General features: G+C 29.6%; 1 protein-coding gene across 1 annotated transcript; it reads left to right on the top strand.

Moving 5' to 3' along the window:
• The first annotated feature begins 262 nt into the window (after window positions 1-262).
• On the top strand, window positions 263-13,331 carry LOC107173802 (NAD(P) transhydrogenase, mitochondrial-like). The gene is made up of 17 exons (XM_015524491.2): window positions 263-810; window positions 965-1,119; window positions 7,749-7,889; window positions 8,773-8,895; window positions 8,982-9,169; window positions 9,259-9,414; window positions 9,475-9,997; window positions 10,079-10,197; window positions 10,260-10,348; window positions 10,433-10,631; window positions 10,702-10,868; window positions 10,940-11,298; window positions 11,627-11,778; window positions 11,872-12,031; window positions 12,451-12,555; window positions 12,645-12,856; window positions 12,932-13,331. Exons 1-17 carry the CDS (start codon window positions 656-658, stop codon window positions 13,082-13,084), a joined length of 3,156 nt encoding a protein of 1,051 aa, XP_015379977.2. The 5' UTR covers window positions 263-655; the 3' UTR covers window positions 13,085-13,331.
• The last annotated feature ends 2,440 nt before the right edge of the window (window positions 13,332-15,771 follow it).

Below are 15,771 nucleotides of genomic sequence, written 5' to 3'. Positions count from 1 at the left end.
GTGATAGCTGACAATAAGCAATCGTTTGTTTCGCCGTGGTGTTTTGATTTCGAGGAATGCATGCACTCGTTGCACTCGTATAATACGGAGAATGTGTGCAAGCTTTTAATATTATTATTATTGTTGTTGCTTCACGAATGGGAGGAGCTCGTACACCGCATGGCGCTATTGACGGGATATATTATAATAATATATTCGGTATAATATTATTAATTTTCCGTCGTGTATAAAAATGCAGTGTGAACTCGCGTGGGTACTTGTTACGTCCGACGACGTTTCACGGGTTCACGACTTATTTTCGTAAATAATAATATTATACATCCTTTCTCCGCCGTTGTCGTCGTCGTTTCCGTCTTATCCGGTCGTTATTTGGACATCATTAAATAATAATAGATAATATTGTATATCATGTGTGCGCGCGCACCGCATCCACGCGCAACACTCGTACGGTTTCGTCGGGAGTAGGTAACGAATTAATGAATCGACATTCGACGGAGGAATAGAAAACTTTGTCACTTGCCGACGATCACGTCGACCGCCGTCGCGAGCCGCGTGTATAGGTCTCAACTTAAATAATATTATTTCGCGGTCGCGTCCTAATATTGTTGTAGGTACCAACTTTTATCGATATCGGATCACCCATCACATCGGCGGTATGTTCCGGTTAGTAGCTGGTTCGGCGTCGCGCCAACATTCGCGCGCCATCGCCGCCGCACGCGAGTCCGGTTCTTCCACGACCGCGGAGCCCAGAGTGCCCTACAGCCGACTCGGAGTGGGCGTACCGAAAGAGACTTGGTCCGGGGAGAAGAGGTGAACCACGATAATAATACGTTTATTATTTACATGATATACAATATTATAACACTGCACACTACTATTCTCCGTGTCATTAACCCGTGCAATGGACCCCGCAACGGTTCAACGACCGTTGTTTGATTTTTTCGTGTTTTTGATTAACTTACAGAGTGGCTCTGGTGCCGAGTTCTGCGGAACTCTTGACGAAACTTGGTTGGAACGTGAAAGTCGAACGGGATGCTGGTGCCGAGGCCAAGTTCAGAGATGGAGATTACGAACTCGCTGGAGCCGAGATCGTTTCCAGAGAAAACGCTTTCGGTTCGGGTAAGTCGCAGTCATTTCGTCTATTGGATGTTATGTGTCTTTTTGGAAATTTTTTTTTAATTTTTCAGACTGGCCATACCCATACTTTCCTAGAATGTTACTTATCAGCAGGGCTAGGATTTGTATGCAATAAAAAATTGTAAAATATGCATTTTAATTCTTATAAGATAAACACAAAAATATAAATATAGTATAAATATAGGTGGATACAAAAAAAATATTTATCTATTGAAATATATCAGTGGTTGGCTGTTTGTCTTAATATAATATAAAAATATAATTGAGATATAAAATAAAATAATTTAGAAATAAAATTTATAATTCACCTTCACTACGTGTGTTACATGCTACGACCACATATTTTTTTAAATTTTCGAAAATGAATGATCGGCGATTGAATTGTATTATGGCTTTGTATTGACTCCGTTCAACGTCACATGATGTAGTTGGCGCATATTTAAGTAAAGAAATTTCTCATGGTGTTAGGTTACAACTGAAATTGTCCTCATCCGATTCACCATTTAATATTTTATTTATTGATTGTAGAATTTTAAATCATTTATTTTTTTGTAAAATCAAAGATAATTTGTTCTTAATTTTATCTGCGATTCTACCGTTACATTCAAGAAGTCGATCCCTAGCGTTTATTATAATCTGTACACTTTCTTGAAGTGTTAAATTCTTGTTTTGTAGTTTAATTATGAGTTATGACTTGGGATAAAAAGCCAAAATTTCTTTTAATATATGATATATATTAAATTATAAATATTAACTACGAAATATACTAAAAACATGCATTTTTCGCATTCTTTTAATCGAAATATGCAATAATATTCATTTTATTATTTTTATTCAATATAATATGCATTAATATGTATTTTATCCAAAATGTGCAAAAATTGCAAAATAAAAACACCACCATTTATCTCATCGTGAGGTGATTCGTGGACATTACTGACAAAATCAATAATCAGAAGTCGCATAAAAAACATGCTGTTGCATACAAATCCTAGCCCTACTAATGCAGTCATCACTGTAGTATTATTTACTTGGGTGTTAGGTTACAAGATACTACTAATATGCATTTCGAATTTTTTAAATACAGACATTGCGACATTTAGACAGGGGTGTATTTAGACTTACTTCTAGGGGGAGGCGACTCATTTTTTTTCTTTAATTCAAGCTCAAATTTTACAAGTAAAAATGCTTGGTCGTGAAATGAATATAATTATAATATACAGTAATAACGGTATTAACCACGATTTATGATATAAAAACTATCTTAAATCATGTTATTATATGTGATAATAAAATAATAATAATAATAATAAAACTCTGTGGATAATATTGTGTTTATAAGTATCTGGTCTTCTATGTATATAAATAATTATTATACGATATCAAATAATATTATGTAATAATTTTTTCAGTGTTGCCAAAACATACTACTTCACATTATTTTCGTAATTGTTAAAATATGTGCTTTTTTTAATTTTTGCAGATTAACATACCTATTAATATCATAGGTACAACTAGTATCCTGTTAATATATTTTATCTGAATGATTTTTAAAGAATTAACAAACAAAGTTTACAATTATATATATTTATTAAATTACATAATCAAGATATTTCAATATTATGTTTTACTGTAATTTTTTTTATCACTAATTCGTATTTTATAACAAACATTTTTGGAGAAAATCAAAATTGTTAACTCAATATTCGTTATAAAATTATCCATATTAATAAATGTTAACTGTGTATTTCACATATTATAATCGATTCCTTAAATACGGATTCAGGGGGGGGGGCGATTGCCCCTTTCGCCCCCCCCCCTGCATTGAGACACTATACCTAATCATTTTTACGTTCAATGTTCATATTATAAAACTCATTATTAATGCTTTAGCGAAAATGTCAAATTATGCTTAATACAATACCATAATAGTCAATAAACGATATTGTGAGCTAAAAACCTTTTATAAACGCATAAAAAAATTTGGAGCGGAATCTTTGAGAATTTTTTGATTAATAGGTACCTGTGTTCTATATTAACCGTCGCTCGCGTTATTCCTGATGCAACATTTTTTTTTAAAAATGCATTGGAGATTCTTCTTTGGCCCACTGAATACCTGGATGACTAGTCGTATACGACATGTCCTACTCGTCCTAAAAAAGTCCTCAGGCGCTCAGCCAGGCATATTTACATATTTTTATAGGGAAGTAACTAACTTCTAATGTCTAATTGTATAGTTGGTTAGAAAAAATAAATATTGTGAGCCCGCAGGTGTTGTTTTAGCATACCCTGCCATACCCGTATTGTTTAGAAACAATATTGTAAACAATGTAAACTAATAAAACTTTTTTTTTTTTTATTTTTTTTTATTTTTACAAGTAATATACAATCTGTATCATTAATACATAATACAATAAGAATATATGCTAAGAGTAAATATGACAGGAAAATAATTTGATGAAAGGAGCCACCCATTGATGACACTTTCTGTGAATTCTTAATTATTTACTAATTTTTTTTTTTTTTTTTTTATATATTATTATTATAACTATATAAAACTAAAGTTCTTAATTTAAGTAGTAATCATTTCTATTATTTTTATCCAAATTTATTTTGAAACAATTGAATCATTATATGGTAGCCGGTAGGTATAGGTATTTTACTTATTAATTATTATTTATATTAACCATTAACCTATATTATAAAATGGTGAGTTTTTAATGTGTTAACAGTCATATTCAATTTACTATATATACTCGTATAACTAAAAAACATTTTTCAAATGTATTAAGAACTTTGGATTGGAGAGTTTTGTTTTATAGTATGTTAGTGATTAGCGAATATGATATATATGGAGATTTAATGGCTTTAAATAATCAGAATTGATTAAAATAATTAATTGGCATCCAGCAATACGTTTAATGTTACCTAATTAACACTTCAAGTTTTTTTTTCATGGTTCTAATTATGTTATTATTTACGTAGTTAAATTTAGGTACCTACGCAACATAACTTAATGACGTAGTTTGAGTTTATCTATTACGTATAATACTATAACATGTATTATTTAATTTAAATATATTCTATCTGTTTACAAAATGAATACAATAAATAATTTGACAACAAGATAAGTATATGCAAAAACATGAACCACATGAATAGGAGACCGTTCATTAACAGAACCTCAGAAAACTGAGATAGAAAATTCCACTGAGGTGGAAACTTGTGTAGTGACTGTTAGCAAGGTAATTTACTGTTTACATTTTTAAGCCGTTAAAAAGGGCTTTATTTTTTATGTACCCCGGAGCACCAGTGACAAGTCTTAGGGTAATTGACCCAAAGGCTTGGATAGAGCGAATGTTTGTGGGTTTTGCTGGGCTCCAAATGTTGATGCCATATGACCATATTATATTGGTCTTATAATTATTGTTCTGTATAAAATTAATTTGTTTTTAAGGCTCCAGTTAGATTTAAGAAATAGAGGTCTAATAGATAGATCTAGTAAATGAAGGTGAGAGTTCAGTTGTTTGGGTTTTTGCTTTGTGTGATGTTGACCAGTTGAATATTTTATCCTGCAGAGTTATATAGTAGTATTTGGTTGACGAGTGAAGTGGAATTGGTTTGATATTGCATTTTAGGGAGGGAAGGGCATTCCATTTTGTTTAGGAGAAAGTTCACCTGAGTGTATTTTTCGTCGTTGATTTTGATTTTGACGTTTTTGGCCCAGGATTCTATTTCATCTAAAAGTAGATTTTTAGTCGCGATATTAAAATTGATATTTTACGTAAGTGTTGCTACCTTGTCAGAAAATGAGGCTAGAAGAGTTTGGTTAGCTGTAGGTATAACGTATAACATCGTTGAATACATTATAAATTATTTGATATAAGTGGTAAGTCACTACCCTGGAGACTCCAGCTTAATATTCGGAACAGTTGAATAATAATTTTTGAAACTGACCGATTTTCTCAATTAAGAATATTAAATAAAGGAAAGGGTGAAAGTTTTTAAGTTTAAATAGAAGCCCGTCATACCAAACGTGGTCAAACGCCTGGGGTTCTCAAAAAATACCATGGGACAATATTGCTTGGTCTCGAAGGAGGCCGACATGGGCGGACTTGGAATACTTCAGCCCAGGCGGAGAAGAGTATGAGCGGCCCAACATTATTTTTACATAGTTAATGAAAATGTTCAGTTGTCTTTATAATACCTATGTACTTAGTTTTTATGTTAATAAGTTCTAAAATTCTGAAATAATAGTAATATCAGTAAATCATGTTGCAGAAGAAAAAAGTTTATTAGAACATAATGTAATTAAAATTTATGTAAACATAATAATATGTAGCATTAAAGTTTATGTACTTTTAAGGTAATTAATAATATCGGATACTTCTACATCTTCTAACATCTGTTTTTCAATTGACATAATCAGTAATGCTTCTAAATGTCCAGAGCTTAAATTAGAACGAAGACGATTTTTGTTATTTTAAGTTTACTGAATGTCCGTTCACAATTCACTTGTGTTACAGATAAAGTTTAAAAAAATAATAAGCTTCACAAAGATAACTATAAGATGAAACATGTAAATTTAATGAATATATTATATAATACTTTGTACACACAGTTTAAGCAATTTTTCGGATCATGATTGATACTTAATGAACACTTCTTCTCCTGGTAGAAATCATTACCTACAACAATTTCAAGTATTACAAGCATACATAATTCATTAATAAAATTTAGGAAAATATTTTTAAGTTATTATTAAACATACTAATTAATTCAAGAGTATTGTCTTCTAATATATCAGAAAATTCATTAATTGATTCTTCATTATTATCATCATTTTCTGAAACATATTGCTCTTGATACATTGTCTGAGTGCGTTCTTTAATTGATGTAAATATTTTTGGAAAAACTGCAACAAAACTCTTTAACTCTGAATGAAGTTTATCTTTTGGAATGTTTGACACTTCAACGTTCAGATAAATATGTTAAAGCTATACTTTGGCATACTAGCAACCAAATCAAAATTTTTTGGAATAAAATACTGAATAGGTATCAGCTATTAACTGACTGTTGGCAGAAAATCTTTGATTTAAACTATTTATTATTTGGTCTATTATTTATAAATATGTTCCAACTCTAAAAGTCTAAACTTATCAATAGGAACAGACAAAACTTTGTCTGAACATTGTTCATCGAAAAATGATATTTTTTTTGCTAATTCTTGAAGTTGGAAATGTATTGCTGATATTAATTTCATCAGGAAAATTTAAAGTACTCAGTTTTTCATTCATTTGTTTAATGAATTCTTGGGATTCCTTATAAATAGTTTCAAATTTTAATTTAGTAATTTCTGTTTTAGTCACTTCTACCATATCCCATGCAGTCAACAGATCCATGTTTTTAGTCTGCAAATATCTTGAAGTTGGTACAATTATTTGAAAAATTTTCATAAAAATATGAGCAGTCAGTATTAATTTAAAACTACACAGTTTTTCAATCAAAGATGATGTATAAATAAATGATGATAAATTTCACGACTATTAATAAACGTTTACGTAAAATTTCGGTAATATTGGTCAAAATAGTTTTAACGATTCTCTTATCGGGGATATTGTCCACTATTATTGTTTCGATATAGGTACATTTTACGTTACCAACTCTGTACCAATTCTGTCATGTACTCTTGTATTATTATTTATTTTGTATACAACAGCTGTGAAGTCTTCGACTTATAAAATCAAAAATTATTCCATCATATTATTGCAGTACAAATACTACAAATTATTAATAATCCTACTTTCTTATCGGCCCGTGCGCTCCGGCGGACCGGGCGGACTTTTCCGCCTCTCCACCTGGGCCAGTCCTCCCCTGGAGGCCGAGATTTTATTTGTGATCCTATGGATTTGGTAGATTATGTTGTTTGCGACGGAAACCAAATTGTGATGTTGGTAATATACCATTTTGGTCAATTAATGATGGAATTTTATAAATAATTAGTTTTTGAAAGTTTTGCAAATGTCGGTAGTAAACCGATAGGACGATAATAACTGGTAAAATAATGAATTATCATCGTATTGTTTTGAATATCTACTATCTAGTCAATCGTCGTGTCACGGAAAAAAATTATCTTGGGTTTAAAGTTGGTGAGCAATACTCCAATAGGCTTCAGTGTTCAATAAAAACTAAAAAAGATAATCTGATTTTACAGTACCCAGGTACTATAATGTAGGTACCTACGTAATATGTATAAATACCTATTATATTCTAAAACATACTTTTTAATAATCTATACAATTTTGTCCATTGATCATTAATATTAATAGCCACGGCCATAAAAAATGAGCCGTGGGCCGCGTGTAGACAATTACTATATAAATTTGCCTGATGTAGTATATTGAATTGTATAGATTATATTATAGTTTATATTGTGAATATTATGAGATTGAGGATTGTAAAGTTAATAGATAATTAACATTAATCAATTTATAATTATTAGCTTAGAACGATAATTTATTTATTGTATGATACTCATAAGTTTTCCATTAAAATATCATAATCAATATTTACATTTATTTTGAACATCATATATTTTGTAATTTTTTCAGATGTTATACTCAAGGTCAGACATCCACTTCCGAACGAGGTGTCTCTATTTAAAAACGGTTCCACATTAGTATCATATTTTTATCCAGCAAAAAATCATGATTTAATCAAAGAACTGGCAATAAAAAAAATGAATGTTTTTGGTGAGATATACCTCATAATAGTTATGAATTATGATTATCATCTATGTACCTTGGCAATTTTTTATAGAGGGAAGTTGGGATGTATAGACTTAATTTTATGTTAGTATAACTGCATATAATATTTATAAAATCCGAAGTATAACGTATAATATCTGAGTTAAATGTTCCCAATTGTACAACACTCATGTAATTTGATGGTGTATCTCTTATTAAAAATTCTGCCCACTGCTTTATTTATATGACTATATAAATATAAATAAGAAGTTCTGATTGATTCATAATCAGCTCACTGCCTAAACCACGATAGCTAAGCCACTTGAAATTATCAAGGACCGATGTTAAGGTTTAGAAATAATTGGCGATTTTGTAGTAATAGAGTAAAACAGTAAAACGTAGTCAGCCTGAAAATTGGTTCCGAAATTTAATTGGTAATAGATGATACATTTATAGTCGATTTGATCAACTTCCTGTAATTGAAATGAAATTATATCTTTTTTCCCTGATAATTTGAATTTTTGCTTGATAAAATTTTTAGCTAGGTCCCTTGAATTTAAATTTAGATGAACTGTTTTTTCAAAAAAGTTTTCTGCTTAACAATTTACAAGACATTTGATAAAAAATAAATAAATTAGTTTAAAGTACAACATTTTTCTATAGGTTGGTTCTTAATTGTTATAAATATTAAACTTACTTTTTTTGGATAAAAGCTACTACAAATCTAAAATACGGTTTCGATCATATTTTACCAATTAATTACAAAATATTTAAGAGAATTTTCATAGTTTAATGTTAAAAGAGATCACCCTCCTATCACCACAGTTTACAATTATGATGATTGTTTTGAAGTATACAATATATTTTATGATTTTAATCATAATTTCAGCAATGGATTGTATGCCTAGAATATCTAGAGCCCAAGTTTTTGATGTTTTAAGTTCTATGTCAAACGTAGCTGGTTACAGGGCTGTCATCGAAGCTGCAAATCACTATCCAAGATTTTTAGCTGGTTTGAAAAAATTCATATTTGTTCATAAATGTTAATATACCATAAACCATAAGCATGTTGTCTTATAAAATATTATTATTTTTTAGGACAAATAACTGCAGCTGGCAAGTTACCTCCAGCTAAAGTATTTGTGATTGGTGGAGGTGTAGCTGGTTTAGCCGCTATCGCTCAGGCTAAGAGTATGGGAGCTATTGTCAGAGCATTTGACACGCGGTCTGCTGTCAAGGAACAAGTTGAATCTTTAGGAGCACAGTTTTTAACTGTTTCTATTAAGGTATTCAGTACATGTATTTTTCTCAATATCTAATAAGTCTGAATGTTACATTAGGTTCTGTTTTCAATCAACTAAACTTTTTTTTTAAGGAAGAAGGATCAACTTCTGGCGGCTACAGCAAAGAAATGTCCAAAGAATTTATTGAAGAGGAAATGGAGTTATTTTCAAAACAGCTAAAAGATGTAGACATTGTTATTTCAACTGCATTAATTCCAGGAAAACAGGCACCCAAGTTGATTTTAAAAGTACTTCATACTTAATATATTTCCATGTGTGAACTACTCTAAAATGTAGATGACTTATAGGAACACATTCAAAACATGAAACCTGGAAGTGTTGTGGTTGACCTAGCTGCAGAAGCAGGCGGGAATATTGAAACAACTCGTGTTGGCGAAATTTACACTTATAATAACGTTGTGCACATAGGACTAACAGACTTGCCATCTAAACTTCCATCACAAAGTTCTTCTTTGTATTCAAATAATATATCAAAATTTTTACTAACAATAGGCAGTGATAAACAGTTTTGGATAAATTTAGAAGATGAAGTTATAAGGGGAAGTATTGTTTTAAAATCAGGAGTGTTATTATGGCCACCACCACCACCATCTCCACAACTTGAAGTACCAAAAGAGAATAAAGTTATTGCAAAACAAGTTGAAAATGTGGCTATTGATCATCTCAGCAAACATTTGAAAGATTCATTGGCAGTGACTACAGGCCTTGGTAGTTTATTAGCATTTGGTGCTGTGTCTCCTAATCATCATTTCTCTATTATGGCATCTACATTTTCCTTAGCTAGTATTGCTGGTTATTATACAGTTTGGGGTGAGTATCAATTTGTGTTATCTGTTTTGTTAAATGTTTTTTTTTTCATGATGATGAAAAAAAAATATTAATATTATTCAGATGTAACTCCTGCATTGCATTCACCATTAATGTCCGTTACTAATGCCATATCTGGAGTAACAGCAGTTGGAGGTTTGTTATTAATGGGTGGTTCATATTATCCTATAGACACTGTTCAGGTAATAATTATCCTACAGATTTGTATTTAAGACTGATTAACAAAAATAATTATTATTTTCAGGGATTAGCTGCATCAGCTGCACTTTTATCATTTATTAATGTATTTGGTGGATTTGTAGTTACTCAACGTATGTTACAAATGTTCAAAAGGTATATTCATTTTTATTCTGGTAAAATCTACGTTTTTTTCTTTCTAAAACTTAATAACAACAAATATTTTATCATTTTATTTAGACCAGGTGATCCACCAGAATACAATGCACTATATTTGATACCTGCCACTGTATTCTTTGGCGGTTATACATGGGGCATTATGAATGGTTTACCAGAAATACATAATTTTGCAGCATTGGGTTCATCTTTATGTTGTATTGGAGCAATTTCTTCTTTGAGTTCACAAAAAACAGCTCGCTTTGGAAATAATCTTGGAATAGTCAGTATTTTAAAATATATAATAATAATAATATAACTTAATATGAATTTTTCATTCAAATTCATTACAGATTGGAGTCAGTGGTGGAATTATCTCAACACTTGGTTATATAGCACCATCCACAGAAGTTTTAGCTCAAATGATAGTGTGTACTGGTCTTGGAGGAGCAATTGGTTCAATTGTAGCCAAAAGAATACAAATTACTGATTTACCCCAACTTGTTGCAGGATTCCATAGGTATACAACTAAGACAAATTACATTTTCATAATTTGGTCTGTGCATAAGTTAATATAATTTTTATTTTTAGTCTTGTTGGTTTAGCTGCAGTGTTAACTTGCGTAGCAACATTCATGCACGATTTCTCATTATTTGCAACTGATCCAACTGCAAAGGTTATAAAAACATCATTATTCTTAGGTTCGTCAATTGGTGGTATCACATTTAGTGGGTCGTTAATAGCTTATGGAAAACTACAAGGTATTTTGGCATCATCACCGTTATTGTATCCGGGAAGACACATAATAAATATGGGCCTTCTTGCCGGAAACTTAGCTTCTATGGCATACTTTTACTATGACCCGTCAATGTTTGGAGGATTGGCATCATTAACGTCTGCTACTGCCTTTTCGGCTGCTTTAGGGCTATCACTAACCTCATCTATTGGAGGTAACAATTTTATTTATACTTACCTATAAGTATTTTTTTATTGTTGTGGTATTTGTCTATATACCATTTTATCATTAATTCTTTAAAAATTAGAAGATTAACTAAGTAGTTAATATTCAAAGATAGGTAGCTGTGGACATAAAGATATAATAAAATAAAATAAGATTAAGTACCTACCTAGTACCTATTGATTATTTGAATTTATCAGGTGAAATTAGGACTATATAATAACAATTGGTATAAAAAATGAATTAAATAATATTAACACAACTTATATGTATATTTATTGTGTAATGTTATGAAAAAAAAAAAAAAAAAAACGTTCTAGGTGCTGATATGCCAGTTGTGATCACAGTGTTGAATAGTTATTCAGGATGGGCGTTATGCGCTGAAGGATTTATGTTAAATAATAACTTAATGACAATTGTAGGGGCTCTGATTGGATCCTCTGGTGCTATTTTGTCTTACATCATGTGTAAGGTGAGGAATAAGTTATTTTGCATAAAAGTAGTTTCAATGCTTGAATCATACAATTATTGTGTACCAACTTAAAGTTTAATTACTTATTTCAAGGCAATGAATCGCTCACTGACTAATGTTATACTTGGTGGCTTTGGTAATAAACCTGTTAATTCCACTGCACAAGAAACAATATCTGGAACACACTCAGAAACTAATATTGACCAGGTAGCTGACCTCTTGATCAATTCAAACAATATTATTATCACACCTGGTAAGATGAAAAAAATGTTGAATCAATATTTCTTTCTTAGCTAGTACGTATTATAATTTTTATATTTTTCAACTTAGCTCTCTTGTAATATTCTATGATAATAGCATGTATTTTGTTTTGCACATCTTATATATTATGAGAAAATATAATACCATATATTTAATTACCTATATGGCTATATTATTATTTACAATATTATAAATAATTAACGGAAATAAGGAAGCTTTTGGTTTCATAACCCAAACTTAATTTGTAAAATTATAAAACATAACTAAAATCATTATTAAAATGTTAGTCTAAGCCTTTTTGAAATTAATAACTTCCATACTACTTAATGACTTAACCAATTTATGATGAAAATAACTTTTAATTTATTCAATGAAATTCCTTTTTCATACATTAATTCTAATGTTTCATAGGTTATGGGCTATGTGTTGCTAAAGCACAATATCCACTAGCTGAAATGGTTTCAGTTTTAAAGAAAAGTGGAAAAACTGTGCGTTTTGGCATTCACCCTGTAGCAGGTATTTTGTTTGTATAATTTAATTAGATGACTTTACTCCTTGTACTAAGTAATAGTTATTTATTATTAAATTTATTCATCTTGACTTAGGTCGCATGCCAGGTCAGTTAAATGTTTTGTTGGCAGAGGCTGGAATCCCCTATGAAGACATGTTAGAAATGGACGAAATCAATGATGATTTTAATAAAACTGACTTAGTGTTAGTGGTTGGTGCTAATGATATAGTTAATTCTGGTGCTGAAGATGATCCAAATTCTGTGATTGCTGGAATGCCAGTGTTAAAAGTTTGGAAATCAAATCAGGTGAAATTCAGAGATAATAAAAAGTTTATCAATATCAATGAGTAGGTGCTCAAATCTAATTTTATTCTCATTTAGGTTATTGTAATGAAACGATCTTTGGGATTTGGATATGCAGCTGTTGAAAATCCAATATTTTACAAGCCAAATACCAGTATGTTATTAGGAGATGCTAAAACAACATGTGAACAGCTTTTGGCCAAAATTAAAGATAATCAATTAATAAATTAGTAAGTTTTTTTATTATCATTGTAATCATATTATTGATTTTTCATGCTTATATTATAATGTTTTTTATATTGAGAGTTTTGTATTATTTATTAAATAATTATTGTAAGTATTTTGATTACTATAAATTATTTATATTTTGTAATTATTTTAATTTTTATTGAAACATTAAGTAAGGAATGTAAACAATATTTTTTATTGTATTATTTTTGATATTGATTAAATTGTATAGACTTACCTACATTAATTATATGTTTTGTTTTTCTTGATAATTTTAAGTACTACCATTTTAATTTTGGCTTAATTTCACTCAAGCTACTGTGAGATTTTTTTGATTTAGACTAGACTTAATGTTAATGGATCTTTATGGATTTATATTTAAATCAATTTGGTATTTGTCAAAAACCAATGATTTGATAGTTGTGTTTTGATTTGGTGTTTTATACACATATTCCATACAATTGTGTACTTTCTATATAGATTTTATCTAGACTTTGATGAATTTGTGAAACAAGACGTTACGGTTATGCTAGATTAATACAAATTCAAATTTGACAGAGATCTTAACGCTGTCAAAAATAAGGTTTTTTCATCAGAATGCGATTAGAGGTTATTATATTATTACTTTTATTGGAGAGACTAAGTATTCTTTGTATCTCAGTCAGCTTAATATCTGTATTTAATTTTCATTTAATTGTTACTCAAAAAAATTGGATATTTTCCTGACCTTAATTATGTCTAAAAACATTGGACATTATCTTTATTTAACGTAATAAACAAAAATTTATATCTATATCACGATTAAAAGATTATCTTTAATCGTGATCTATATTGAGATAAATGAAAAAACATTTGGAGAGGAATTGCATTGCCGCATTAGATTTCGTGGGCAACTCAATTTCAAGAATTAAAACAAATTTTTTTTATAAAATATTGTATATTTTAGTAAGGAGTAGACAATAATATTTTATATTAATTAATTAAATTTAATAACTGTATTGGCCCCTACCTGGTAGATTGGTATTGATGTATAAGTATACACCACTGCACTCTGGGATAATTGGTTAAAGTTCAAAAAACTCTACACACTTTTCTAGAGCTTCATGAATAATAAGTATATTTTAATATTTCCTAAGATTAACATGTGCTGTTTATATTCCGTGCGTTGAACATTGATTGCAGTTAAAAAAAAAACCATTTTATCAAGTGATGAATGTATTGATTTTACAATGATGTGTGTTTTTTTTTTTTTGTGTCTGTGTACAGCATAACTAGTCGAAATAATACTTCAATTTCAAACTTTGAGGGTGGTTTCCGATGTAAAAATGAATATCCTTGGTGCATTATTAAGGTCAAAAGTAAACATTTTCCAACAGTTTTCAAAAAAATCAACAAAAACAACAAAAAAAATGACAGAAAAACGGGAATTTTTACGCAAAACCAGTTTTCGACCTAATTGATTTTTTATATGGTTGTAAAGTTGTAATTCAAAAACTAATCACTATAAATACTTGAAATTTTCACCAAATGTTTATGTTAGTGATATCTATATACAGTTTAATTTTGACTTTTTTTGAGTTGTTTATAGACCACTGAAATTTTAAATTTTTTTGAAGTGCCGGTAAAAAAAATGTTGGATGACCAAAAAAACTTGAAAATTTAATACAAGGTTCCTTATGAGTTGTTCTTATTGCAGCTAAAAACAATTAAAAATCGTAAGTCACAATTTTTTTTTATAAGCGTTTATAGTTCAAATTTTTACGAAATCTGTCGAAAACGCGAAAATTTGCAAGTAATTTTGAAGTTGAAAAATCATAAAATTTTTTGTGTTTATAACTAAGAATTAAGAATACAACACTAAGTTTTCCTTAAGTTTTCCTTCAAGTAGGTATAGAAAAACTCAAAGCGTCATTAAAGGAAAAATTTTAAGTGCGTTTGAATTTTAAATTTTTACGAAATAGCGTAACGATAACGATTTATCCTCAAACGATTTTAAATATTTGTTATTATTCAAAAAGTATAAGTCGTAGATACTCGAAAATTCCACCAGTTATTTAGATTAGCATTTTCTTTACATGATTTTATTTTCGAAATATTTTGACTTTTTTTAGATATTTATAGACAAATGAAATTTTCAATTTTTCTGATAAAATCGTTTTGAAGTGTCGATAAAATTTTTTTGGCCCTATCAATAAACTTAAAAATTTAATACAAAGTTCCTCATAAGTCATAAGTTATTCTTAAAGTAATTAAAAAAATTATAAGAATACATATGCACATTTTTTTTTATTAGCATTTGAAGTTCAAATATTGACAACAATTCGTCAAAACCATGAATATTTTTTTTTATGTCTGTCATCACGCTTTGGGGCAGTAAAAGTTCTTCGATTTTGAATTCAGTACCTTATTCGATCAGAAAGTGAATCTAGTTGGTACTTTGGGTGTCAAAATAATTTTTTAAATAATCGGGATAAACAAACTAAAAATTAAAGGAAAAATGGGAAATTTTACGCACAATCAGTTTTCGACAAAATCGATTTTGATTTTTGATGTAACTTTAAAACATATGACCATTGGTACATGAAATTTTCACTGAATGTTTATATAAGTATATCCTATCCACCATGCAATTTTCAAAAAAATTTGACTTAAGTTAAACTACTTATAGGTATATGCAATTTTCGATCATT

This window comes from Diuraphis noxia, unplaced genomic scaffold (genome assembly GCF_037042655.1).
Source record: "Diuraphis noxia isolate RWA-SAM2 unplaced genomic scaffold, SU_Dnox_SAM2 contig0003, whole genome shotgun sequence".
In the NCBI taxonomy this organism is placed as follows: Eukaryota; Metazoa; Arthropoda; class Insecta; order Hemiptera; family Aphididae; genus Diuraphis; species Diuraphis noxia.
This window is presented reverse-complemented; position numbering and strand designations above follow the sequence as displayed.

Excerpts from the sequence above, each read along its gene's own strand:
- LOC107173802 (XM_015524491.2), top strand. The coding sequence starts at position 656 with ATGTTCCGGTTAGTAGCTGGTTCGGCGTCGCGCCAACATTCGCGCGCC. Across the intron at positions 10,869-10,939 it reads CTTGTTGCAGGATTCCATAG|TCTTGTTGGTTTAGCTGCAG; the intron begins GTATACAACTAA and ends TTTTATTTTTAG. Across the intron at positions 11,299-11,626 it reads ACTAACCTCATCTATTGGAG|GTGCTGATATGCCAGTTGTG; the intron begins GTAACAATTTTA and ends AAAACGTTCTAG.